We start from the raw sequence: 21,041 nt of genomic DNA, 5'->3' as shown, positions 1-21,041 counted from the left end.
AGGCTGGCTCAAGAGGCTGCCAGGTGTGGCCAGCTCTCAGGAGCTACAATCAGCTCAAGTAGACAACTCAGCGAAACTGTCACACGAGTTACTGGGAGGGTCTCCTTGGAGCTCAGGAAAGTCACTACATCCACATGGTGGGCAGGGCACAGACTGTGCTGCTGTACACACATCCCTGCATGGCTTTATTCTGATCTAAAATAAGCATCCATTCTTCCCCCACTTCGTACACCTGCCTGGTCAGGGCTGCTCTGTGGTTGCCCTCTGGGGTGGCACATAGCACAAGCTGGGTGCACCACAGAGGCATTCACATTCATGTGGCACATCAGGCAGTTGTGGCCCCTCTTGGCAGCTCTCGTATGGCCATGTGACCTTCAGCTGGGTAAGTGAAGACCAGGGGCTGATGGGGTTTCGGGCCTCGCTGGGCTCAGAGAGGGCCAGGTGGGAGTAGTGGGCAGGCTGTTGTGGTCACCCAGCCATGTGACATGATTCCTCTGCAGCATCCAAGTGCAGACCGCAAAGGTACTAGAGCCAGGGAAGAAAGGATTGGGAGACAGTACAGGAGTTCTCTGCACATAGCAGACATTGGCCTTGGGAATGAGGAGAAAAGGACTGAGACACAGGCTGGGACAGCCCCAAGGCAGCTGCAGGCTAGGGTGGAAATCAGGAAGGAGGAGAGGCCGGAGCACAGAAGCAGGTGGGGGGAAGATACAGTGGAGGGAGAGGATGAGGGAGCCACAGAAGGTGCTGGAAGAGGATGGGCCAGGCTTTAGAAAAGTCAGTATACATGGAGACCTGCATGCTGTAGATATGAAGAGAAAGACAGAGAGGCAGAGACGATGGGAACAGCCAGGAGGTGGGGTGGGCTTGGGGTGCTGTGAGGGCCAGAGTGGCTCAGAGCACAGCTCTACCAAAGGTCAGCTGCCTGGCCCGGCCGTCCACCATCATGGATAAGGGTGCCCTTGTGAAGACTAAGGCTCTATTAGAGAGGCCCACATTCTACCTCCGTATTTTAAGAATGGCAGAGAGAGTGGCACAGAGGCTATAACCCCTGGGAGCATGGGTGGCCTTTGTTGCACAATTCCCAGTCGGCTGACGGTTAGGACACCCTCCACATCCATGTCTTTAGCAGCCTCTGAGTGGCCACTGGCTTCAGGGGGCAGAGTGGTTCATAGGAGAAAATCTCACCTGAACTTGAGACTTTACTTACTCACGGGGTGACGTCGACCCAGCAGGGAGACAGTCGTGCGCTCATCAACTTGCAGCAAACCCATTCAGGTAAGGAAAGCAGGTATACGTGTGCATTTACCCTTGTTCTCTCTTAAACCTGGCTAAAATGACAGATTTTAGGAAAAAATTGGCAAGAGCTTGGAGATGAAAGAGGAGACAACAATGCAATTTAGAAGCCAGAAAACTCACAGATGTAAAAGAAATGGCCTAGGAGACCCAAAACACTGAACTCTAGCCAGAGTATAGAAAGTTCAGAACCAACACAGTCCACATCTCAGAACCACAAGAACTGGCAGCACCAGATTCTGTTGGAGATGCAAGAAGACAACTGGTAGAAAAGTGTTTCGGGAGCCCTTCCCCAGAACTCCACCCAGACTCAGAGAGCCAGGCCAACACTCCCTCCCTCTTGATGAAACCTTGAGCTTACCCTCTGGAGATGGTAAACAGGAGGCTCTGCGGGATAGCAGAGAAAAATAAATCCTGAGAGCACATGCCTGTGACTCCAGACACTCTCTCCCAGCTCCCAGCAGGCTGGTGGCTCAGCCAGTGCTTCTAAGCAAAAAGTGAGAGAATCTTCTTGGGGGTGACCAGTTCACGCCATTATCAGGCTGTGGGACTGTGCAGCTTTCTAACATCATGGTAACAGCCTGACTCCCCTAGCAGGAACATCACAGCCCCCACCTCTCCAGCCAGCTCTCAGGCCCCCAGAATGACTTTCCATGAGGGGACACTTTAGAATCGATCTTGCTGACACCCACCCCAGCATCTGTCATGCTGACATGAGGGGGTACAACTCCAGGCCACTGATCTGCCTGTCACAAATGGGGCCTTGCTAAAGGGGACCCCCAGGAGCCCTTCCTCATAGTCACACAGGTTCTGCATAACCTGCTAGTGGGTGCTGGCACCTGCTCTGGCCCCCACAGCCAGCAGTTGGAGCCCTGAGGGCAGATCAAATGTCCTCCACAGCTGTTCTGGACCCTGTCTGACTACAACAGAGGGTGGAAACTGAGTCCAGAATTTCTAAGAATTTGTCAGTGAAGATGGACCCTTGTTTGCACGTCAGATGGATGCTCCGGGTCTACCACTGGGGCCAGATTCCAGGGAGGTCAAAAGCATGTTGACAGTTCAGGTTAAATGTGACTAGAAGCCCCAGTCCAAGTCATACTCTGGGCACTTTCATTCCTGTCACTAAAGAATGAAAATGAAAAAGGGGAGAAGTCACTTTTTTTTAAACTGGTTTGCATTGGCTTTTTGACCTTGTATACCAGCTTGAAAAAATCCATTGCTTTACATAACTGGGCAGTTCAAGGGTAGACTGCCTTCAGGCATGGCTGGGTCCATGAGTTCTAAAAACAATATCAGAGAGCTCTCTTTTCCTCCATGTCCACCTGTACTGTCCGCTCTGCCTCCTCCAGGATGTCCGAACTCTTTCCTACTACTGATGGATTCCTCCTCTGGCCAGGAGAGATAGCCCAGAACAGCCCCAGTTCCACACCCCCAAGTCTAACAACCTCAGCAGGAAAACATTTTCTCCCTGACCCTAGGAGAAGACTCCTGGGAAAAACTTCAATTTGCATATGACTGGTCATATGGGAAAAGGCAAGACAGAGTGACTTAGATCTTCTAGAAATGCTCATAAGCCGGGGGGAGGGTGGTTTCAAAAGGAGATATTGGCTAAGCTGACAGCAGGGGGGCCCCACTTATGATACCAAGGAGAGACCAGAGATGGAAGGGTCCCGCTCCTACCCATGCACTCCCAGAAGGGGGCACAACAGAGCTGACCAGGAACGGAGACAATGTCCTCCCCACAGACCACAGGACCGGCTCACAGTCAGAGTGGACTTTTATTAGGAAATCACCCTGCAAACACACCACGGAGTTCTGTGGGTTCAACACGTTTCCTGAGGAAGGAGGGTCACAGTATTGGAGCTGTCGGAGGGAGGGTTGGTGGCACAGCCTGTGAGCCTGGCGGCCAGCACTCCCTCAGCACAAGGCTCCGTCGCGAGAGCGGACACACAAACACTACATGAGAAACACGCCCAAGCATACACATCTGCGCTACACTTAAATAATCATAAATACAGAATTCCACTGGCTGTTATCTGTGCCTGAAACAAAAGGAACCCAAAAGGGAAAAAGAAAACAAAAATGTCTTTCTCTCCATTGGACTGAGGAAAAAAAATCCCCAAATTATCAAAATTACTCAGTTACAAAATACTTTTTTAAAAAATTCCATTATTAAAAGAATAAATAACAAAATATATAAAAAATAACTTGGTTGCCTCAAAATTATAACTAGGAGTTATATCAAGATTTTGTTGTGGCCTATATTACAGTCAAATAGTTATTTTTGCTTTGAATTCACTTTTTTCCCCTCTTATGGTGTCCTGGTATGGGGTCTAGTTGAAATAGTATAAAATTAATAAATAAAAATGTTAAATAAATAGCAAACGGTAACATAAGAGGTTGTGAATATAAATACTTACATCTTGACAAAATTAAATAATTTACAGAATAATTAAACTAACTACTTTTTAATTTTTTCCAGGAAGTGCAGTCTCTCTACTTTTAAATACTAACTTGGAATAGCAGTCACAATTGACTTGGATTCTATTTACAGAGTAACAATATTGTGTTTTTAACACATTAAATTAAAATTTACCCTTTTTTCACATATTGAATGGATCTAAAAGGAGTGAAACCTTGGTGGTCTCCTGTTAGGAATTTACCCTCTGACCCTGATGATGTCATCCCCACCTCCATCACCATGGATGCAGAGGTCAAGCTTGGCCACGGCCCGGATAATGTGGCAGTGATAGGTCAGGGGCCTGGGTGGACGCACAGAAGCCAGAGTCATCCCTGGACTTGGAGCCCAGACCCAGGGTCTAAAGGCTGCAGCCCCAGTAGGAGCTGTGACCCAAGGCCACACACACCTGCACAGCCTCAGTGCACCAGCTGCCCCCAGACATCAGGCTGATTTTCAGGAGTCTCCCAGGCTAAAATTCCTTGACTTGACAGCAGCTACGATGCTTTCCAACTGTCTGGAGTGTCCTCTGGGAGGCCTATTCCTAACTTTCCCTCAGGGACAGAGCTTTGTTCCACCCTTAACGCAAAACCGAATTAAATGGAAACAGAAAACACACTTGCTTCAGGGGCCTCACTGAGCACAGACACACTGCCCCGGGCACATCCTCCAGGCCAAGATGCCACTCAAATCACCCGCCCACCACGCTCACGGTTACCCTCCCAGCCTCGACAGACAAAGGAATACTGTGGTTGCAAACTCCAAAACTTCCCTGAGAACCTTGTCCATGAGCTTCCACTGGAGACTTTGAGCTGCTCTTCAGATTTCGTTCAGAAAACAAAAATAAATTACTTTGTAATTCTTCAGTGCCCCTATGCACAAGGATGGGGCTGCCGTGGCCCCAAGCCTAGAGGGACCATCATGGGAGAAGCCAATTTCCAGGCATCCCTTTGGATAAACCTGCCCGAGGCCACACCAGGCCACAAACAGGTAGTCACTGTGAGTTGGGAATCCCCACAGTGCAGGGTGGGGCAGGGGAGGTAAATGGTGTGGAGCGCTGGGAAACTCCTGGGTACCACTTGGCCTAGACCTGGATGCCCCTCACAGCCTGCTTGATGCTCTCCAGGAGGTCCTTGTTCTCCGGGTTCTGGTAGCACTCCTGGTTGGAGTACATGTCGGTGAGGGTGCTCACATAGGCATCGAAATTCTGTTCACAGATTGGCTCCTAGAGAACAGAACCAGGTTAGCAAGCCCCATCCATTCAGTGGGCGCCATGCCACAGAACCTGATGTGGGAGTGTGACCTATGTCCCCACGTGACCCAAGACAAGCCCATACCAGCTAGAGACAGCATTGGCTGCACTGTCCTCATGCTGAAACAACCACGCCTACTCCCCTCTGCAGCCAACCCAGAAGTAGCCTCTCTGCTGATGGAATCACCATTTTGCTTTGGATTCATCAGCTACTCAGGAGAGCTAAAGCCACCACAGCCAACATCCTGCCCAGGCCATTCGGGGTCGAGAGAATCTCCACAAGGGCACAGGACCCCTAAGGTGGGACCCAGAGGCAGAGGGGTGGGAGAGACCTGCCCTACTGCTTTCTGAAGAAACCCTGGGGGGTAGCCATGGTGCCCACAGGGCCGTGTGCTGCCTACCATATGTGGAAGGCGGATATTGGCGAGACTTTGGATGAGAGCCTGGCTCAGGCCGGACAGCTCCAGAAACAGGGCTTCATTCTGCTCCTCAATGAGTTTGTTCTCCTCCTCAATGTTCTTCAGGTTCTTCTCCATGGAGGAGATCTGTGCCAGAGACAGATTTGAGGTGCCACCCGTTCTTGGCCCCCATCCTCCTGGGGGTTCTCTCTGGGCTGCCTCTCACAACCTTCCAGGAGAATGCAAAACCCTCGGGTGGGGGAAGAGGCAGGGCCCCTGCCTTCCTGTAGGGGATCCTGCCACAGGTGAGGGACTGGCAGAGGAGAGGAAGGCAAGGGCCCTCTGAAACATGGCCTGGCTCCAGGGAAGCCAGGAAGGGGATGCAAGGACTGTGCCAGGGACTACCGTGGCATGTCTCTCCACCCTGTCTGTCCTGAGAGGATGGGGTGGGAGCACAGACTTCACAGCACCCTATCTCAATCTTGGACACCACCTGCTGTGGTCTTAGCTTCACCATGCTTCCTGCTGCTAGCTGTGAAGTGGGAATCACTGCACCCACCTCATGGGGTGTCAAACTGCCTTTGGGTCTTCTCCTCACCAGGAAGACCAACAAAGAGCTCCTCGGGGCCTCCCAAGCACGCCTTCCCCAGGCCGACTACAGGCAAGTCTTCCCTTTTGCGTCCAGGGATAGCCCCCAGGCTGACCGTCTATCTTCAGGGAGCCACAGAGGCAGAAACTAAACTCACAGGAAGACAGTGTGTGTGACACACGAGGCAGGAGTGGTGAGCTCCTTCCTGGGAAGCTGTGGATGGGGCCAAGCACGCTTCTTCCGCCACCTGGTGATAAGCATGTGGCTTTGAAATGGTTGCATGGGGGACAGGGACCTGCCTTCACTTTGCCTTCTGCAGAGGGTACCACTCGCCAAACTCCCTCAAAGGGACAGGCGCTTCTGAGTCCTTCCAAAGGGATGCTAGTAAAAGGTAATCATCTGTCCTTAAAAAGATTGGTTTCGGCAAATAAAGAGAAATCTAAGGTGCTATCCGAGGACACAGACACTGATGAGGGCCCTGAGGACTTTGAGAAGGGGAGGAGCAGGGGGCACAAAGTGGGACACCCACACTACACTCTGCATCTCCAGAGACACCATGAGGGGACGGGGACAGCCCTGCCAGGACAGCCACCCCTCCTTCCCTGCTGTCACTGCCTATGAACCCCGGGGGAGGGAGGCATCACCATGTGCATGACAGCAAAAACTCTTCCTGATCCCCGTGGGGTGAGGCTATCTTTACACAGGCTTTTGAGTAATAAGCAGTAATAAGTGGTCAGCGTGGGCCTGTTTGCCAGTAGAAACAAGAGCAGAGTAACAAGACACGTGGGGCTGGAATGTGTCACGCATATTCTGCAGCCTTGTTGGAAGCCGCCATCTCCCCATCTGTCCCTGCCCAGGGGGCTCTGCCCAAATTCCCTGTGGGGCCTGGTCCACACACTGATGAGTGCCCACTGCCCCAGCACTGCTGCAGACTCCACTCAGCAGCCACAGGTGAGGCATGCTCTTATTTTCAAAATAAGATCCTTACTGCTTTTTTTTTGTTTCTGATTACAAATGCTCATTTTAGGGAAATCATGAAATAGGACACAAACATTTAAAGTAATTTGTAATCCTGTTCCTCAGCAACAGCAGCTCTCATCGACCACACTTACTCTGGATCGGGTGCATATGCTAAATGTTTTCCTCATAGAAAAGCATTCATTGTACAATAACCGCCTGGAGTAGAATCCTTTTCTTAACTCCATTTTACGGAGGAAGTGACTGAGGAAGAGGCCGAAAGCTTTGCCAGGTCACTCAGCTGGTATGAGGCTGTGCTGGAGGAAACCTGGCTCCAGAGGCCCAGCAGAGGCACCAGCTCACAGACTGCTGGTGCTCACAAGACTAGTAACCCTAATGGGCCCCACTAGCCTTTACAGACTACTCATTCTAACGAGAGTAAAAGCGACAGTGCTGCTCATCTTAATGGGCCTACCAAAACTAACAGTATTATTAACCCTAACGAGACCACAGCCCTACCAGGACAACCAGCTCTGGCAGTCTGCCAGCATCACAGTGTGACCTCATAGACACTGCAGTGTGCGTGGCCAGCAAGTCCTAAGTGTGCCTGTGTGCCAGGCACTGCACTGTCCATTGGCTCAGCCCTGCTGATGGATGCCTCACTGTCCCCAGGATGAATGTTGGGGTTGGGAGAGCAAAGAGCCCAGGAGTGGGGAGCGGCACCACCCACCTGGGACTGCAGCTGCACCATGGCGGCCTCCATCTCCGAGTTGGACTCGTTCAGGTCTCGGATCTCCTGGTTCAGCTGCTTGATCTCTTCGTCATTCTCCAACACTGATCCAGAGAGAAACCTTAGTTGTGGCTCTGGGCCTCAGGCCTGAGCCAGAGTGGTGTAGGGAAGCCTGCTTTCTAGATGGAACTGAAACCCGCTGTGCAGCAGAGGTCCCCTCTCCTGGCTTTCTGACCTCATCTCTCTCTGGAGCTCATACACCACGCTACACGCTGGAGAAGTCTGTCTTGACAATTGTAAGATGAGTGTTTATAGTTTGCCTCCTGAGCTGGATGGCAGGTGGAAAGCCTTAAATCTCTTTGGGAGGTATTAATTGCCAAATTAAAGATGGAAGTTTGTTCAGGGGATGCTGAATTTCCTCACTTAAGTGGGAATGAGTCACACCTCTCCACAAACGCATAGCACATGGGCTCCATTGGACTCTGATCCCAGTGGTCAAAGCCACATGTTAGTGCAGTCATGATCTCTTGAGGGCCAAGGGTCCCAGACACAGGTGTCAAGAGCTTCAGTGTCAAGGTCCAAAATGCTCTCAGCTCAGGTCAAGGGATCTGCCTCAGCCTCATTCCAGGAGGGGCTTCATCTCTCTGCCTTCTTCCCAGCAGCACAAAAAGGTGCACAGTTCTCACTCACCCGGCACCCAGTCATGAGCAGGGAAATCCAGGAAGCCATCCTTACCATCGCTAGTCTTGAACTTTGGGGTGAGGACCTCATCCCCTGACAGTTTTCCCTTCTTTCCAGCAAATGTTGCTCTGGGACAGCCTGACAAACTGGAAGCAGAGGTCACATATCATTCACCAGTGTAGGGGTCACACACCAGAGCCAGTCCAGGGTCACCTACCAGAGCCAGACAAGGGTCACACACCATGATCAATCCCAGGGTCACATGCCAGGGCCAGCCCAGGGTCACACACCATGACCAGTCCAGGGTCACACACTATGGGCTAGTCTAGGGGTCAACATGGATAGTCTGGGGTCAGACACCATGACCAGCCCAGGGTCACACATTATGGGTTAATAGAAGGCATGTTCCCCCTTGCCTAGATCACCCAGAGGGCCTCCCTATGGCCAAACTGTGTTCTATGGGGAAAAAGAAGCTACTTCTAGGAGGGCAGAGGCTGGGAAGGAGACACTACAGAGCTCACCTCATCTGGCACAGCAATAGCTGACCCTGCCTGATACTCTGAGCAGGGCTCCCTCTGGGGTCTAAGGTCCACAGGACCCTCTTGCCAGCACTTTGCAGCCCTGACCTCCCAGAGGAGCCTGTCCCAGCTGACTTTGCCCCTGAGCTACCCACAGGATGTGGTGGTAATGACAGTCACCGATCACTCCTTAATGTAGATACTCAAGCAGTAAAATGCGTCAAAATGTGTCAATTCTCAGGCATGATTTCATTTAAGAAGTGATTGTATCCCCACTATAAGTAAAGGTTGAGGCAAGGTGGACTGTCCTTAGGAAGCCCAGAGTGAGTCTCCTCTGCCCACCTGAGACCAGCTGCGGTAGCTTCCTTTAGTGGCCTTCCTGCCAGTTGCCCACAACAGATTTAGTCTCTCCTCTGCCTCCTGCCAGGGCCCCTCACTCACAGTGAAAGCTGAATCCTTGCCAGCTGGCAGCCAGATAAGCCCCGGCTCAGAACTTCCTACCTCACCTCCTTTTGCTCCCTCTCCCTGGCTCCAGCTCCCGAGCTCCTCCAACCTTGTCAAGGGGGCCAGACTGTTCCCAGCTCCAGCCACTTGACTGAGGGCTTGTGTCCCAGACACCTCAGGCCAAGCTGCTACCTCCTTCTCAAAGAGGACTTCCTTGTCCTCTTCCCTGCTTCAGTTTTGCCCAGAGCAGACACCACCATTCACCATACTAAGTATTTTGCTTATTTATTTGTTTACAGGCTGTCCCCCCACCTACTCTGTCAAAAGCCACCATTCACCATACTAAGTACTTTACTTATTATTTGTTTGCTGAAGGGCTAGTTGTCATTTTTGTCTCTGCTCTCTCTCCAAGGCTAGGTATGTGGTGCAAAGGCTTTTGCTGAATGAATGAGTTAATTAATCTTGTAGGTAGAGAAAGGAAGGGAGAAGGGAGGGGAGGGGAAGAAAAAGAAGAGAGGAAGAGGGAAGGAAAGGGGAAGGTGAGGTGGGAGGGGAGAGGGAGAGGAAGAAGGGGAGGGAGTAAGGGGGGAAGGAAAGGAGAGGGCAGGTGGAGGAAAGATACGGGAGGGGAGGGGTAGGAGAAGGGAGGGTAAGAAGAGGGGAGAGGAGGGAAAAGGGAAGGGGGAGGGAAAGGGAAGGGGAGGGGAGGGGTAGGAGAGGGGTAGGAGAGGGAGGGGAGTCAGAGGGGGAGGGACAGGGAGAAGAGAGTGAGAGGAGAGGGGAGGAGAAGGGGAAGGGAGGGAGAAGGGAGGAGGGGAAGGAGGAGGGAAGGAGGGGAGGGGAGGGAACGAAGAGTCACATTGGCCCTAGGCCCAGACACAGGGTTTCTGATGGGACCAGGCACTTGTTGTCACCATAGGGCACAGACAGGAAGTCAGGGTGGTGAAGCAAGGTCTCTCAGCATGGGGCAGGTGTTGGAGGGCAGGTGAGACTTGGTGAATCCTGCCCAGGCTCACTGCCAGACAGTGAGGGGTCACAAGCTCCCTTGCAAAGCAGGCAGGAGTCTCTGCCCAGAGTTCAAAGAAGACACATGAATGGGAGGGCAGGGCATAAGGGTTAGGAAACAAACCTTTCCTAAGAAGTTGTCAGCCTGATAAGAGAACATGTCAGACCCAGGGCTCTGCTCATGTGTGGCCTCTGTGTCCAGCATGACACCCAGCCTGGAAGGGCTCCATCAGGATGTGGAAGGCTCATGATGGGAGACGCATGGCAAAGACACGGCCAACACCATCACCCGGCACCAACAGACCCTAACCCTGCCCCAGGCACTACCCATGTGGCCTTGCCTTTCCCTTGAGAAACTTGGGTCACACTGAGCCCTGGTCTGGCCCTCCCTCAGGAGCTTCAGCCCCAGCGCCCAGGTGAGGGTCCCCTCTGGGAGCACAGAGGGGCAGGGAGTGCAGGCACACTTACCTCCGGTGGGTAAGGAAACTCCCATTGGCATGGCCAGAGCCATCACAGCCCGGGGTGGGGCAGGTTGGGCCTTCGTTCTTCAGGGACTTCCAGGAGAACGATGAGCCATTGAGGGAACCTTCCTTCTGCCTCCGGGCGGCCAGTGGGCAGCCAGAGGCACTCCTGTGAGAGGCGTATTTTCCGCTGATGTGACCAAGCCCCACACAGCCTGGAACTGGGCACCTGGGCACAGAAAGGCCAGGATGAGTACAGTGGCGCCAGGGTTGGGAGGAGAAGCCTGGAGACCCTCCCAAGCCAGACATAAGGGAGCCCAACATCACACATTAAAGGACTTCCAAGTAAGGCAGGGAGGGCAGCTGAGGTCCTGGAGCCTCAGGGAAGAACCTGGCCCTTAATACGAAGGCCATGGGGCCATACTCCCTCTTCTGCTTTGGCCTCACAGCCCTTGCATGGCTGGAGTCTCCACAGCCACCTTCTTTCCCTGCCCTCCAGCAGCTGTGACCCTGGGCCTGGGGGCTGCCCTCAGGTTCACTCCAAGCCTTGCTGCTGGAGTCACTTCCATGTCACTCAGCAACGTGGAGCCATGTTGTCAGCTGAGCTCACCCAGTGGCCACTCCCCGGGAGCTTGCATCAAGCATAGACCTGGGGGCCTATGGATCACAATAGAATGACAAGGTACCCTAAGCAAGGGAGCTCAGGGACAGGAGGGGCCTGTCACCCCACAGCTCCCCAGCCTGAGGCCAGTGCAATCGGGGGGTGATGCCCATAGATGTTGCAGCTTTGCCACAACTGAGATCTATGTTCTAGAAGAAAGAACACAGACCTCATGTTGGGGAGACTCCGCTAGGGTATCCCACAGTCACTCCTGCCTGATGCCTGCCTTGAACCGTGTTTTCCTTTCCTTTCTTTGTTCTGAGTGTTCCAGGAGAGGGATAGAGGCCCTTATGAAAATAACATAGATTCAGACCGGCAAACGCCTTGGGCACAGTGTGAGCCAGAGACAAACAGGACAATGCAGATGGCCCAGGGCCACGACCTCTCTGAGTGTCTGTCCCCGCTGCCTCAGGGAAGGACCTGGACCAGGATTTGGGGATCTGAGGGACCAGGTCATCCAGGAACCCACGCCAGACCTAGGACAAGATCTTCAATCTGCAAAGTTCACTCTTCTCTCTCCAGCAAATGAAACTCATCCAAATTACCATCTGTCACACACTCACTGTGTGCTGAAGACCTGACAACACAGGACCCCACGAGAGGACACCACTTCTCCCTTTACCAGGAGCTCCACGGCAATCAGGGAAGTCAGGTCAGTGCAGGAAGCGCTCGGGACAGCGGTGGAGGCGGGGACGGGGGCGGGGTCCGCAGCAAAGGCTCCTGCTGCAGGGCTGAGATGGGGGCATGGGCTGCACTGCCCAGGGGAAGGTTGGCAAGGCCTGGACAGGAAGGGCAGCTTCCGACTCTTTGCCCCCACACTCTGGCCTCATCTCCAAAGCTGCCATTTTGGACCCTTCCCAGCCACCTTGGCCAGGGCCCTGCGTTCTCTCTCCCCACCGGCCCCTCTATTGGTTCTTTTCCTTTTATTACTCATCCCACCCACCCATCCCTCAGAAACACACAGGACATTCCCTGAGCCAGTCCAAGGTCATCTCATCCCTGTCCAGAGCAGAGACAATGCCAGGGGCCTCTATGGGGGCTTTGGCAAGTCCCCCTCAGATGGGGGTGTCCCCCTCAGATGGGGGTGCCTCCCAGCCATGGTGCCCTGAGGTGAGGGCCTGGGCTGAGAAGAGGAACTGGCCAAATGGGAGGTGGCTCTTCAGTCATCCCACAGTCAAATCTGAATTATTACTATTATTTTTTGAGATGGAGTCTCTCTCTTGTTGCCCAGGCTGAAGTGCAATGGCACCATCTTGGCTCACTGCAACCTCCGCCTCCCAGCTTCAAGCGATTCTCCTGCCTCAGCCTCTCAAGTAACAGGGATTACAGGCACCCACCACCACACCCGGCTAACCTTTATATTTTCAGTAGAGATGGGGTTTCCCCATGTTGACCAGGCTGGTCTGAAACTCCTGACCTCAGGTGATCCACCCACCTGGGCCTCCCAAAGTGCTGGGATGACAGGCGTGAGCCACTGTGCCTGACCCAAATCAGAATTATTTTTACTCCTTTTCTTGCAAAACACTACTCCCCTTCATCAAGAGAAACTGTTGCTGTTCCCTTGAGTCGCATACATGGAAGGTATTTCAGATTTCAGCTATGTTCCCTTTCTCACAACACGTGGTGTGGAAACTTCCAAGTCATCAGGGACATCATGTTAATACATGCTGGGGTGGGTGGGTGGCAGGCACTGAGCTGGTGTGGCCTCTGTGCTTCTTGGGTGACCTAGTGTTTCCTAGCACGTGTTGGGCTGCAGAAGCCGTGTGTGCCAGTGACATGAGAAACATGGCCAGGACCAGGAACCAGAGGTGCATTTCATTTGTTGGGTGTCTGTGTGGCCAGGGGCAGCATGGGCTCCCTGTAGGGATAGTGGGCAGGGCAGGGGGAGCATTCATTTCTTGACTCCCATGATGGAACCTCTGCAAGACTTACGACCAGTTATAAAGCTGTGGCAAAAGGATTTACCACAAAGTGCCTGATGTGACTTAATTTTGAATAGTGCAGGCGTGAGATGTCAGAAAAGGGAACTCTTGCTCCATCCAGCAGGCTCTCCAAATCACAGCTCACACACGCTGACAAAATCCCATCCTTCAGCATGACCTGACACATCTATTAAAGTTTCTGCTTTGATATGCATCGTTTAAAGATGCTAGGCAATTACAAATGCAGTTAAAGTTTATGGCTGGGGGTACGCAGACCCTGTAAAATGGGCGTGTCAAGTGGGCAGGTTCCCTCTGCCATGGAACCATTAGGAACTTCATCTCTCCTGCAAATGCTGAAGTGTTTCTGAAAGTCACAGTCTCCACTTGACTGCAGAACTCTTTTTTTTTTTTTAAAGCTAAGTTGACAGCACATTAGAAAGGAAGACCATTTATTTTTCCTGGTTAATTTGAAAAATGCTGATCTTGATTTTAATCATTTGCAAATGCAGCACAATTCACTTATAATATCCCTGCCAGCAGGATCCTTGCCAAATCCGTAAAGGTGTTGCACTTACATAATCATAGGCAAATTCCTGGATTCTCAGGGGCAAAATGCTTTTTACCCACCTCAGCATTTAGTATGCAGCCTTCATAGTACTAACAACTACACATTTTGCATTGTTAATTTAGCATTGATTACAGTTTTATTGCAAAAAATTAAATAACTAAACAAGCCACAGCCTATCATGCCAAACAGCTGGGGGGGCCATCCCCTTCTGAAGGATGTGACGTTGGCTGATCAGGCTCCTCCAGTGTGGCAGAGCAGATGTTTGGGCCCAGCTGGAGCAACCTACCAGGAGGAGCAACCCACTCTCAGGCAAATTGCCCCTCTCCAGGGGTGAGGTCTGGCTGCTCTTGGCCCAGCAGGTAACACAATCAGGGCAACCTGCTTCCTGTGGGCATGGTGGGGCCCTGTCCCCACCAAGCCAGCCCCAAGGCCCTGGGCAACAAGGTGTCCAGAGCCATCACTTCCACTGCTCACCTGCTGGGGAACTCACTGCCCATTTTGCCAGATGTCAACTCTGAAAGTACGTCAGTCCTGGGCAGACTGACCAGTTGGTCACCCAGTTCAAGTCTCTGGCAAAGCATTGCCCCCAACTACAAGTGGGCAGTGCAGGGAACCAGTTCCCTACTGGGAGAATAAGCTTGCAAGGACACAAACCCCCACCAAGTAGGGTAACACGCAGAGTCAGGGTTCAGGGTCCACCTATCAGCCCCCACCTTGCCCCAGTTAGAAGAGCAATAGAGGAGAGTCGTTTTGCCTCAAGGACTTGGGTCACTTAAGGCTGAGGATGTCCTCTTTCCTTCACCCAACAGTGTCTGGTTCCCAGTTTAGATCCTCCCAGGCTCTCTCAATCTACCAGTTCTCTGCATTGGTGTGTGGGTGGACGGACACATGGGATTCAAAGCTTTAACATCTTTCTAAGCATCCTCTACTCCTTGACTCTTGCATCTTACCTTTCCTGCCAGACCAAAGTCTTCAGGTTGCAAAGCCCTGGGGCCACCCTGAGGCCCTGGGTCCCACTCCCAGGTGGTCCTAAGACACAGATAGTGGGGTGCTCTGCTTCTTCCACCCCCATCAAATACTTCAGACCTGAGAAGCCCAGAGGATCTGCCACCCATGCCCTCCATACAACATCCAGTGTAAGGTCTGACTTGTGCCATAAACGGCATGGTAATCTCTGTGACCTGAACAACACCCCAGATGAGTTCCTGGAAGAAGCCATCAACCCCTGTGGAGCCTAACTAACCTGAGACATGCACTATTGTTTCTTATTCTGGCCTCAACTGACAAGGCCATTGGAGTTTGTAAGCAACCTTGGTCAACCTCTTGACTCCACACCCTACAACCCCCTCCCTCCCAGCTTGCAAAAAAAAACGTCAACTCTAACTTCCGTAACTTTCCACTGCCCACCCAAACCTATAAAACCAACTCCTATCCCACCACCCTTCGCTGGCTCCACTTTCGTCCTCAGCCCGCCCACATCCGGGTGAATAAACAGCCATGTTGCTCACACAAAGCCTGTTTGTGGGGGGGTCTCTTCAGTCAGAGTGCGTGCGTTTTAACATCAAGGGCTCACATCTTTGTAGGTACCAATGTGCAGGGTGTGAGAGCTTCCACAAAAAAGAATGTTGGCATTGATCAGTTTGGTGACCCGTCCGTATTAAAGAAAAGGGAATCCAGTAGAGGTTTTTTTACATTATAAAACACAGGAAAATCCCAATTCTGCAAAGCAACAAAAGAGCCAGCATGGCCCAACCTACTTCATCAGCTCGGGGTCCTCCTTGTCGTCCTTGGTGGGTGCCACCTTGACTCCACTTTTCTTTGCACGAGGGCAGCCAGACAAGCTGATTTTGAAAGAGGAAAAAAGGCCACCTTAGTATTAGAACAGCAGCTTCTCACACCCATTCATCTCATCCTCTCCCCTCAAGCTCTGTGACCCCAGGTGGGGGTGAGAGGGAGTGGGGACAACTGATGGATCAGTTGTAAGAAGCAGAATCCACAGACACAAAGCCTTCACACAAGGCAGAAGGATCGGAAATGAGAAGCATTGCCATGAGCTCCTAACCCTCACCCTTTGTCATTGTATCTTACTGCAGAGGACAATCTAATCAGGTTCTGGAAGCAGCAACAATTCAGATTAAAGAGATGAAAATGGACTCTAGCTGTCAGCAACATTAATGTCTTCTAATCTTCATCTAAGGAAAAGATTCCCTACCCACCCCTGAGGCCCAGGACCTGAGGGTATGGCAGGCTCACCTCCGGTGTGAAGCATAGTTCCCTGTAATGTGGCCAGAGCCATCACAGCCAGGCGTGGGGCACCTGCAGAAGAATGCAGAACTGGAACCAGAGCCCATGAAGATGTTTAGCCCCAGCCCAGAGCCCTGGGACCCCCAGAGGAAAGCCTTCTGGGCTCAGCCCTTGAGTGGGCCCATCCACATTTCTTGTCCACAGAAGAATGTCACCCATGTTCTCCCCAGCTGCCTGCTGCCAGCAACAGGGTGTCTGATGTGATCATCTCAGAGTTTTAGTACTTTGCTCCCCAGTCTCCCCAAGGGAGACCAGGAAGTCTGAGATGAGAGCAGCCAACTGCTGCTCCAGGATGGGTTTACACTGAGACACCCAAGCCGGGCACTGGGACAGGCCTCCAGGGTGCACTGCAGCCAAAGGACACGATGGGTTCCCAACTCAGACTTCTGTAGGGTCTAGGCTGGACTAGAGGCGTTCAGAACATATCTAAGCCATAACTTTAAGTATGAGAGCTCCAGATCCTAAGACCAGTTCATCTTCTTGGATAGGCTGGGAGCTGGCCCTCACCTAGGGTTGCCACCACAGGCTGGTAAATGAACAGAGGCTTTCTGCACACCTGCTGCATAGCAGATTGCGCGGGCCATGCCAAGCCTGGCTATTATGTAGCGTGACCGCAGAGTTCACACAGCCAGCGGAGATTAAGGAGGAGAAACACAAAACACAGAAGTCCAGCTTTATCTACCCAAAAATATTAGATGAATGTATCATATAAGGCAGTAAAATATCCCACTTTAATGTTACAAGCATGGATGTCATTTTCTTCCGAATGTCTACTGAGGAAAAAGATGTGAGTTCCTGCTGGTGTTGCAGAGTAGGAGGAGATGGCCTGATTCTGTGGTCAGATCCGTCTTCCATCAGGCCTGCTCTCTGCAACTCTCCTCACAGGCATCCTGACCCTGCAGGAGCCAGGCAGGAGGTCAGTGCTTGTGTCCAGATCACCTGCTACTCATGGGCACTTTGCTGGGGCGCTCAGACCCCAGGGAGGACATCCCACTTTCTGTACTGACGGCTCTTCCTTGCCAGTCTTCTACCAGAACACATGACACCTGGCCACTGGGCAGGACATCTCGCTTGGAGGAAGACAAAGCTGGGCACTGCCTGGCACCCAAAAGGCTATGACAGCACAGCAGAGTTGGCCCTATCTCCTGCAACCTTGTCTTCAACCCCTAGGAGTTTTCTCGGGGTTCCTCCTGGGGAGTCTCAAATTCCTTCATCCTCACCCCGTGGGCCACGCATTGGATACTTTGCTGTGCAGCCCAGAGAACCGAAGACAGCCTGCCTCTCCTTCCTGGGTTGGTGGCTGTTCAAGTGGCCACTTGGGGCTCCAACTCCTTGTGTCAGTGGCAGGAAAGCCGCGGGTAGAGCTTAGGGTCAGTGCGGTGGGCAAGTGGACACTCGGGTGGCTAGGGTGACAACCCACAGTGGCTGCAGGCCTCGATAGGGATAATAATAGCAGAGCAGATACTCCTGATGGCATCTGTGAGCAAGTCTCAGGTGGGGGTGTAACTCCCTCGGGGCCAGCAGGTACTAACACACATGAGGACACACTGCACTTCTCACTGAGGCCTGATTCAATGGCTTTTCTCAAGTTGTGTCCAAGAGAGGAAAGTGCTCACATAGTCAGAGGAGCAGGCCCCTTATGGCTCTGTGGACCCCCAAGGTCAGCTGCAAGAGTCCGGAGCCACCTTCACCACTCCCACTACCTGCTTCTGAGTGCCCCATCTGGGCAAAAAGGAGCGCCATGTCTGAGGAGCACCTCTGCCTTGGCAGTACACACCAGGTATCACCTCTCTAAGCCCCATCCCTGTGCTGTGGACAGACCTCCTTCACCCTGCACAGAGCCTGTCATGGCCAGGCAGGTATGTGGCTGCAACTCAACTCCCAGCGCAAGACGAGCTGAGTGGCCTGAGGCAGCCATGCCCTCTTAGCCCTGTGCCCAGTCCTTGACTTGGGATTCACTTAAAACACAGAAAACAGATCATCTGACTGTCTCTGCAGCCAGGTATAGATAGGGAGGTCATGAAAGGAACCTCATTTGCCCCAAGTCCACCCTCACCCATGGCTGCCACAAAGCTGATCACGAGGAGCCAGTGCCTGATGCCCCCTCAAACAGGAGGTGTCAGAGAGCAAGAAGTTTGGTACATCAGGACATGTGGGGGTACTACCACCATTGTCCCAAGTTCATGCAGTGGTCTGAGGGAGGAGAGGAAGTGGCCTCCCATGAAAAGTCCGCTGGGGGAGAGTGGAGTTTCTGAAGGAACCTGGAAGCCTGGGCTGCCAGCCCAATCCTTGCTGATGCTGATGAGTGATTCATTTTCACACATGGGAGACTTTTGGCCATTATTTCTAGAGTGTGGGTTAAAGTTCTTCACAGGTTCTTCATCTTAAAAGAGCACCAACTCTCCCAGATAGCCATGTGTCCAGGCCCGGATGGTGCCAAGCTCCTTTCCATCAGGCCTGGGCATCCACTTTGCAGGACAGAAAGGAAGTTGTGACATTTGGGGCCACTGAGTGCATGCAGCCACACTTCTCGCTCTCAAATTATTCAGGCCCTCAAATGGGAACACCATGGAAACTAATCATAGAAAAGAAAATAGAACTGGAAAAGGAAGAAGGGATGCAACAGAAGAAAGAAAGAGGGAGAGAGGATAGTCCCAGAGGCTGCAGGACTGAGTGTTTCATCTCTGGGTTCCTAGGACTAGACAATGTGGGTGGGGCAGAATGAATGAATAAATTAATGAATGAATCTGCTGTGGTGATCTAAGCCTCAGAAAATGCTTATGTTGAAGCTATTAACTTCCAGAAAGGAAATTGAGATGGTGCACCCTGTCCCCATTTGTGGGAACTGAAGGGCCTGATGACACACTCCTCCTGGCTGCTGGGGCCAGACCAGCCTCCACTGAGGAACGGAGCCAAGGCTGCTGTTGGGAGACTCTAGGAGACCTATAGCTTTCTGTCCAGCTCTGAGCCAGCTAAGGTCCCTAGAAACCTTGAGCAATTTCATTTCCTTATCTTAGAGGCACCAGCGTCCAGGCTCCTGTCTGGTCCCAGAATGGAATGAGCCAGGGTGTGTTGGCCTAGAATCAGGGCCCCCAACAAAGAGGCCTGTGGTGGGGAGGGACACCCCTGGAGAGGGGTGACCTAAGGAGACAAGAATGAGACCCCCTTCCTCCAAGGCCTCAGCTCAGTCCCGGTGCCCAAGATGAGCTCCCCATGGCTCAGGGTCACACAGGCTGCAGAGTCACACAGCTCAACTGGAGGCATGAAAACCAAACGCAGTAACAGTCCCTGACTCCGGCCCCAAGAGGACACTCATACCTGGAAACCTCTGAGTGCTTGCACGTGGCTGTGCAGGGCTGTCAAGCAGGCTAGCGTGTGCCTGCGGGGCCTGCCCTGCCCACGCATTATGGGCAGAGAGGTGCAGAAGCAGAAACAGGTGGGCCCAGCAAAGGGAAGGTATGGGCATGGAGGAGGGCATCAGGGCCAAAGCAGAAGCAGCCGGAGCATCACAGGAGGAGGGAGGCCAAGGAGCTTTCTCTTCATTATCATTTAGCAAGAGACGCACAGCCTGCGGCCTGTCGAGCCACGACAGGGCTTACATTTCTTGGCCGATTCTGGGCTTTTCCCAAATCTCTAGGGCAGTGGGAAAGCAGGCCCAGGCAGCCCTGTCGGGGGTCTTCAGGAGAGGCTGGAGGATGGGGGATGGGGCAAGGGCAGCACAGGAGCCTGCAGCAGCCCCCAGCCCCCAGTGGAGAGGCAAGTAACAGAGCTCAGAGCAGGGGGACACAGAGCAGCCCCAGCCAAGCAGAATCGGCCCCTCCATGGCCCTGCCCCTCTGCCCGTCTCAGGAGAGCCAGGGCTAGCTGAGGCTTGACACCTTGGAGAAGGCTGATTTTGGCAGGAGCCTCATGGAAGGAGAGCAAAGCGAGGGTGCCGCCCAAGAGACAGGAGGTCAGGGAGCGCAAACATACTTGAGGTCAGCAGAGTGGGCAGCCATGAGGTTTCTGAGGCTCTTGTCAGCAAGAGGGCAACCAGAGAGGCTGAAAGAGAAGAGATGGGATATTGGGGTAAGCCAAAGAGGGGGAGCAGAGGAGGAGAGGAGGAAGACCCACCACGAAGCACCCAGGCCAGGCCAGACCCGAGCGGGAGACAAACCTGCGGTGGGAGGCATAGTTCCCAGTGATGTGGCCACTGCCGTCACAGCCAGGGGTGGGACAGCTGGACAAAGGAAAAAGAGTGTCAGACCAGAGAGCAGTGTGTACCTGCAGGCCTGCCCCCTAGGCCGAGCCTGCTCTGGGAGGGCACTGGGGCCCACTCCTGGCTCACCCACAAGCTAAGCATGGCTCTTCCTCCCCTCTGTCCTTGAGGCACAGCCCATGCCTCTCAGACTAGAAGTTTCTTCCACACAACTTAACTCAAGAAGAAAAGATAACCAAATTAAAGTCGAGGTTAAAGTTAGGATGCCTCTGATGCACACCTGCTGTGTGTGCACATGTACATGCCCAAGAACATTGTGGGAAGGAGCTTCTTCCCTTTTCCAGGCCCTGAAGCAGCAAGGCCTTCTCTGGATCCAGCCATTCCCAGGAGGACAAGCCACAAGTATGAGGATACAAGTGAGGTTCCAGCTGGGGAGAAGAGAGACCCCAGAAATGGACACTGAGCACATGTGAGAGCTGGATCACCTGTGTGGCAGGTGCCAGGCACAGCCTCTGACAATCCCCTAGAGAGGTGGCTGGCAATGAAGGTTGACCAGAAGGTCACTGACATCTGACTTACATCCATCAGCAACTCTGTCTG

General features: G+C 52.8%; 1 protein-coding gene across 17 annotated transcripts in view; it reads right to left on the bottom strand.

Moving 5' to 3' along the window:
• Positions 1-21,041, bottom strand: part of MYT1 (myelin transcription factor 1) — an 80,753-nt gene that overhangs the window by 6,792 nt on the left and 52,920 nt on the right. For 12 of the 17 annotated variants that reach the window (XM_035299171.3, XM_078372202.1, XM_078372210.1 and 9 more), the window contains 9 exons: positions 20,400-20,462; positions 20,216-20,284; positions 16,194-16,256; positions 15,698-15,781; positions 10,797-11,018; positions 8,416-8,507; positions 7,681-7,784; positions 5,408-5,551; positions 1,211-4,979 (listed from right to left, as the gene is read on the bottom strand). In XM_035299171.3, coding sequence (XP_035155062.3) covers positions 4,839-4,979; positions 5,408-5,551; positions 7,681-7,784; positions 8,416-8,507; positions 10,797-11,018; positions 15,698-15,781; positions 16,194-16,256; positions 20,216-20,284; positions 20,400-20,462 — 982 coding nt within the window. In that variant the 3' untranslated portion in view covers positions 1,211-4,838. Of the gene's footprint in view, positions 1-1,210; positions 4,980-5,407; positions 5,552-7,680; positions 7,785-8,415; positions 8,575-10,796; positions 11,019-15,697; positions 15,782-16,193; positions 16,257-20,215; positions 20,285-20,399; positions 20,463-21,041 lie in introns of those variants that run through there. The other 5 variants (XM_078372205.1, XM_078372201.1, XM_078372204.1 and 2 more) reach the window with 3 other exon arrangements.

The sequence above is a fragment of the Callithrix jacchus genome, chromosome 5 (assembly GCF_049354715.1).
Source record: "Callithrix jacchus isolate 240 chromosome 5, calJac240_pri, whole genome shotgun sequence".
Taxonomy (NCBI): domain Eukaryota; kingdom Metazoa; phylum Chordata; class Mammalia; order Primates; family Cebidae; genus Callithrix; species Callithrix jacchus.
The sequence above is the reverse complement of the archived record's forward strand: the minus strand, read 5'-3'. Positions and strand labels throughout refer to the sequence as shown.